Genomic DNA, 6,000 nt, shown 5'->3' on the forward strand with positions numbered 1-6,000 from the left:
GCAAGACCGTGAGCAGCAGGTCTAATTCGAGATGTTAGCCTTGCTTCGGGCAGGAGGTGGATCAGATGACATCCACAGATCCTCCCCAGCCTGTATTATTCTGTGGTGGTTCTGTGTTCATAAACACACTCCCTGGCTTTAGTTTCCCTACCCAGGTGTTCAAGTTAAAGGGTCCCAAAAGACAATGAGGAGGGGAAGTTAGGGTGCTAGATTAGATTTCTAGGAGCTTGTCTCTGTCTGACTATTGGAATAACCCGAGAGCCTGTCATGGACATGAAGTCTCACAGTATGAAGGTATTAGCTGATGTGCTCATTAATTATATTTATGCACTGTTTTACTTACTCTACAGTTGCTGCATAAATCTTTACTATGTGGCCAGCTTTAGGACTTCTTCATTAACTGGATGTTTTCCCCGTGCATGTCAATTAAGGACTATGTTAGGAGGAGAATTAAAATCTACTACTTAAAGATGTCTCTCTAAACTTAATAGTATTTTTAGCTAAAGTGGCTGTTGTTACAGCTGAATCCTGACAATGGCATTTCACGTTAATCTTTAAGCCTTGAAGTGTTTGGGGCATTTTTCACTGCAAGCTAGTAAGAGGTAAAGCATTAGATTTCTGTTGCCTTGAAACTGTATTATTTTAGTGATGGGAATAAATGGCAAATTCCTATAGGCTTCTCTAAACTTGTGTTTATAGCAGCATGTGCAGGCCCTTTTTGACTTAGATTGTTCTTAAGCATTTCTTTTATTAGATCTTCATATACCTCTAAGTAGGGTTTATCCTTGAAGGGAGATGCTTTAATGCCCAGATCGGGTCTGTTTATTTAGTGCAGCTCCCCTCCATTTCGGTAGGAGTTAGAGACCAAGGGTGGCCACGTAGTTGTCTTCCAGGGATAGGATCAAGAACCTTCATTAACACGGGCTTATTCATTTTAAAAGTCTTGGTTCCATGTAGCTTGTGCCAAGAGATATATTTAGAATAGACCCCTCTTTTTACTTGGTAGGTTTTCTCCGATCACAATTGATGGTATGACGAGCCTTGTCGGAATGAATATCCCTGGTCACACCGGGACTGGATGGTGCATCTTCGTCTACAACTTGTCTCCCGACTCGGATGAGAGCGTGCTGTGGCAGTTGTTTGGTCCCTTCGGAGCAGTCAATAATGTCAAGGTGATCCGTGATTTCAACACCAACAAGTGCAAGGGATTTGGCTTTGTCACCATGACCAACTACGACGAAGCTGCCATGGCGATTGCCAGCCTTAATGGATACCGTTTAGGAGACAGAGTATTGCAAGTTTCCTTTAAAACCAATAAAACCCACAAATCCTGAATTTCATATCCTTACTTACTAAAATATATATATATAAATATATATACGAACAAAACAAAACAAAAAAAAAACTCTTCAAGGCTTATATTCAACCATGGACTTTATAAGCCAGTGTTGCCTAAGTATTAAAACATTGGATATCCTGTGAGGAACAGGAAAGGATTTTATAATGCTTAGAAAAAAAAAAAAACCTTTGATGCATTGAATGTTCTTTCATAGCTGTCGTTGTTGAATATAATATACATAGATAACAATGTGCAGGGATTTTTACCCGGCCAGCTAGTTTTACTACCTTCCTTGAAGGTGGGTCTTTTTAAGATGACCATTCACTCATTTGAAAAAATAATAAAACAAAAACAATTTTTACAAACTAATGGGATTAAAAGCGAGAAAAAAGCTTTTTGTTTTCTTTTCTTTTTTTCAAAACATTGATTGAATCAGATTGGTAAACCCCCCACGCAAATTAAAGAGGAACAATAAAAATTGCAAAAAGAAGAACATAATTTTGCAACTTTTTTTATTTTTCCTTTTTTCTTTTGTATCATGTGAACTAAACAGTCTTCTGTTAGGGAATGGGGTAAAGGGGGATACCTGATGACATAACAATTTAAATAACATTAACAATGTTGCCAAAGAGGTGGTCTCTTTGCTGAAAATGGGTTTCAAGAAAAATCTATTTTTATAAAATATAAAGAATTTTTACAAGAGAATCTGGATTTGAGAAAAAATATTTTGACTGGCTAATTTAGGGGAAATTGACAACTTTGTCATGTTCATACTGCACTGGTAACTTTTTAGAGATCAAGATGTGTGTTTTAAACTGGATTAGTAGATTGTTTTTTGAAGGATGGGCTACAAACAGATGATCTTCGTATCTTTTCATAGCATGTAATAAAAATATTAAATACAGTACGGGAGAGTGTTCTTCCCAGGCACGCAGTTACCCACAGTCAAAACCCAAAAGCAAGGAGATGAGTTGCAAGACGGTTTTTCTTTAAGTCATCAGTATGGGATATCAGCAGAACAAAAGTTAAAAAAATTAATTTTTTGATCAAAAACTTCCTTGGTTTGAGCAGTAGGTGCTACAAAATTATTTACATATCTTAGTATCATAGTTAAATGTAATGTGTTTAGAAAAAAAATACATTTGCTTTAAATTTGTTAAGAATTTTCAAATTCACTTTATAGCCCAAGCTAATATAATTGGGCTGTGTTGGCACATTTGGAACACTGTTTATGTTGCTTGAAACACTTATTTATTTAATTGCCGATGTGATGCATATGGCCAAAATCAAATATAGCTAGTTTGGCTAGTCTACTTATTTGTTTACTTAAACTATGGGAAGAAGCATATTATTGTGTCATTTTGTTGTGTGTGTATGTGTATATATAATATAAATATATATATATATAAAGTTATTTTTTCTTTTGGTTAATTTATTATAAGTTGTAACACTTTGCTAGTTTTGTTTGTATATGTCTTAAAATGTTTTCTTATGATACTTAAGTGACAGAGGTATCAAGGTAACTTGTGTAGAAATATTGTTTGATATATTGTCATGTTTGTTGTGAATATTTTTTCTTACTGCACAGTAGAAAAGAAAACAACTGGGTCTTTATTTTAATGTAATTCAGATTGGGGAAAACAGAGCTAAGGGAACAAAATGACTGAGGGGGTGCTCTCCCATGTCCAGTGCACTGATCATTTTAGTATGTTTGTGCTTTGTACGGTTATATATTTAAAACAAAAAAGGGTCATGCTCTTCCCTGAGTACTAGAAACAGTTACTCGCTATGCATAATCTAGTTGATAGTTAAATTTGCTATTGCTTTTCTTGTCTTGTTATATAAAATCTTTTCAATACAAGTTTAGTCTTAATGGTAATAAAACGTTATGGTTATTTATAACTTGTGCTTATTTTGTGCATTTTTTCCATGCTATACCCACTAACTGCATGTAGACTAAGTATTGTTTTTTCACACTGAAGAGGCAAACTTTTGTAGTAGACAAATAACTAAAGCAAAGGCTGCATCATAATTTTATCAGTTTTTTACTTTAACAATGTTAGATTTTTAGTTTAAAGGAACACTCATTCAATGTTCAGGGAAACCTTTATACATCATCTGCTATGAATGAGCGCAGTTTGCTGGGAAAGTTTTGATGCATTTGCTAAGCATTAGTGGGGAAGGCATGTCAGAATCTTTTCTCTACGATGTGTTTTACTATCTGAATAATAATAATAATTTAAAAAATCTTTCTTAGGACCAGGCAGTTGTATACTTTAGTTATAATGAATGACTTCATGTTAACCTTGCTAGTTTAGATCATTTCTGAGGGAAAGTATTGTAAATGTTTTTTTCATAACCTTGTTGTGTTTGAATTATTTGTACTTTAATTGTCCAGACAATAAATGAAAGTGTGTAGAATGGCTATGGACTTTCCACCTTTTTAACCGTGTTCAGATGTTTTAGTAATCCCAGCTGCACCTCAAATGAGGTAGATGTTAGACTCTGATTTCAGAAGCAAGGTCTTCAAGAGAGAAACGTACTAGTCAAACCAGATTGAGCATATTCATTATTTGTTTTTCCTTCTGAAGGCTAGAAAGAATCTGCCATTTAATTTAAGATGTTGAACACCAAATACCAAACTGTAACTGTAACTTTATTTGAATGTGGAAGATACTGACAGATTTCTATTATATACAGTATTTTTACACGATGAAAATATTAACTCAGTCAATATCAACACTTAACAAAAGTAGCGAGCAAACTTCGGCATTAATACAATTTTTAAGCCATCATTTAGTTTGACTTTTCTATGAATATGCTATGAATGTCATGCAATATGAAACAGTGTACGTATTATCTGCTGTACAACAGTATATATGATCACATTCCAAATTTGATTCTTTTCACCATGTGTTATAACTAGAGTTGATAACTTCTTTCAGTTGACTTGTTTGAATCCCATTAATACAAATATTCACTTCATGTTTATGTTCTGTAACATTCACTAATTGAGAATATGTACCTTGTAAAACTGCAGCATTGAATTTCGTAACTGAGATTAGGAAAACTATATCAGAGGGCTGGATGGACTGTGTTGTTCTTCAGCTCTTTCACCTATTAATAAACTCGTGTTTTTGTGAGATTAAGTTACCATGTTGGTTATAATAATTAACTTCAGGCTACAGAATGAGTTTGTTCTTACATTTACAGCTTGCTTAATTCATCCTTGAATCAATCTGCCCATTCCACAGTAAAATGCAGACATTATTTATTTGCTCTGTTTAAAGACTTGGCTCTGACAATCATCCTTCCATCTATATATATGTATATACACACACTTTGATATACATATATACGTACACTTTATAACATACTGTAACATGCACCAGCCCATTTTAAAGAAACACTTTCCATTTCAGAACAAACCGCAGGAAAGAATTTGTTGTAAAATAGCACTACATCAGAGCATTTGTTAAGTTTGTTGCCTAAATTTTTTCCTGTCCTTTCTTCTGCATACCTTACACTGTCAGGGAAGGAGTGAGAGGAAAATCACTGTACAGTCTGGATGCTCTTAAGACAGAACTGGGACTGTACACACCGGTGTGGTGGTGCTGTTGACTTCAGAGAGGCCAGTTTTGATCCAGATTATTTTCCTGCTTCCGCTTAAAGGTTGGCTGCTGATGTTCTGCATCTCCTTGGTGTAAGGTACCTATTTCTCCATTCCATACGGCTCACATCAGTGAGTTTACGTGAGCTGTAGAAAAGTTCACATACATGCGTAACGCAAGAACGGACTTGTGCTGACCTGGTATGTAAAATTCACTCCCCCTTTTGAGAGTAGCACAAATGATGCTGGATAAAAGTGGTCACAGAGGGGCCTGTGTCACATTACGCTGATCCTTTGTGAGTGTTTTTAGAAAGTCTTGCTGAAACACAATTTCTGCCCAGCTGGAATCAGAACCAAATTTCACTAACACTCATTCAGAGTAATCAAGTTTTATATTTCTTTCCTGAAAGGATAATCACTCTTTCTGCAATTAGCAAGCCTGCTGCATAAATGGAAAATCACCTGGGGGAGGGTGTTTCAAGTGTGTTCACTTCATATTCCACTTCAGACTACCTTGGGTGCAGTAATGGGCTTTGAATGAAAGGAGAGGGGAACGTATGTTGGAAATGATGGCTTGGAAATGAAATATTCAAGACAGCAGTGAGCTACTCTTAAATCTTTGCTGTGGGAAGTCACCTTACTTAGCGACATTGGATTTGTAGCAACCAAATGCAGACACGTACTCTGGTGTGATTAGTGGTTTCCGTTGGGATGGTTGGGCAGGGGGTGGGATATACTGCACCTCTGTGGGCTGCTACCTGGGTACTTGAGTTGGCCTCAGGGTAACTAACGGGGAGAGGCACACCAAGAAGGTGCCCCAGGGAACTCCTTTCTCCATCACCAGTAGCAGGAGCCAGGCAAGACTGTTAACTTGCGCATGTCACTTACGTGACCATGGATATATGAGGTAAAGCCAGGTCAGCATTTGATGACAGAAAAAATTTGGTCCCTGCCCTGGAGATCTTGCAGATGGAGCTCACTGCACAGCAGAAATTCATTGTGCGAAATGAAAGGAGACCAAATCCAGTATAACTTTACAAAAGCTCTGGCA

General features: G+C 36.3%; 1 protein-coding gene across 5 annotated transcripts in view; it reads left to right on the top strand.

Annotated features, from left to right (window-relative positions):
- The window catches only part of ELAVL4 (ELAV like RNA binding protein 4), a 104,323-nt gene extending 102,989 nt beyond the window's left edge, over nucleotides 1–1,334 (top strand). For 3 of the 5 annotated variants that reach the window (XM_074152674.1, XM_074152673.1, XM_074152676.1), the window contains one exon: nucleotides 1,007–1,334. In XM_074152674.1, the coding sequence (XP_074008775.1) occupies nucleotides 1,007–1,334 (328 nt within the window). Of the gene's footprint in view, nucleotides 1–985 lie in introns of all 5 variants that reach the window. The other 2 variants (XM_074152672.1, XM_074152675.1) reach the window with 1 other exon arrangement.
- Nucleotides 1,335–6,000: the final 4,666 nt, after the last annotated feature.

Source organism: Numenius arquata, chromosome 8 (assembly GCF_964106895.1).
Source record: "Numenius arquata chromosome 8, bNumArq3.hap1.1, whole genome shotgun sequence".
Lineage (NCBI taxonomy): Eukaryota > Metazoa > Chordata > Aves > Charadriiformes > Scolopacidae > Numenius > Numenius arquata.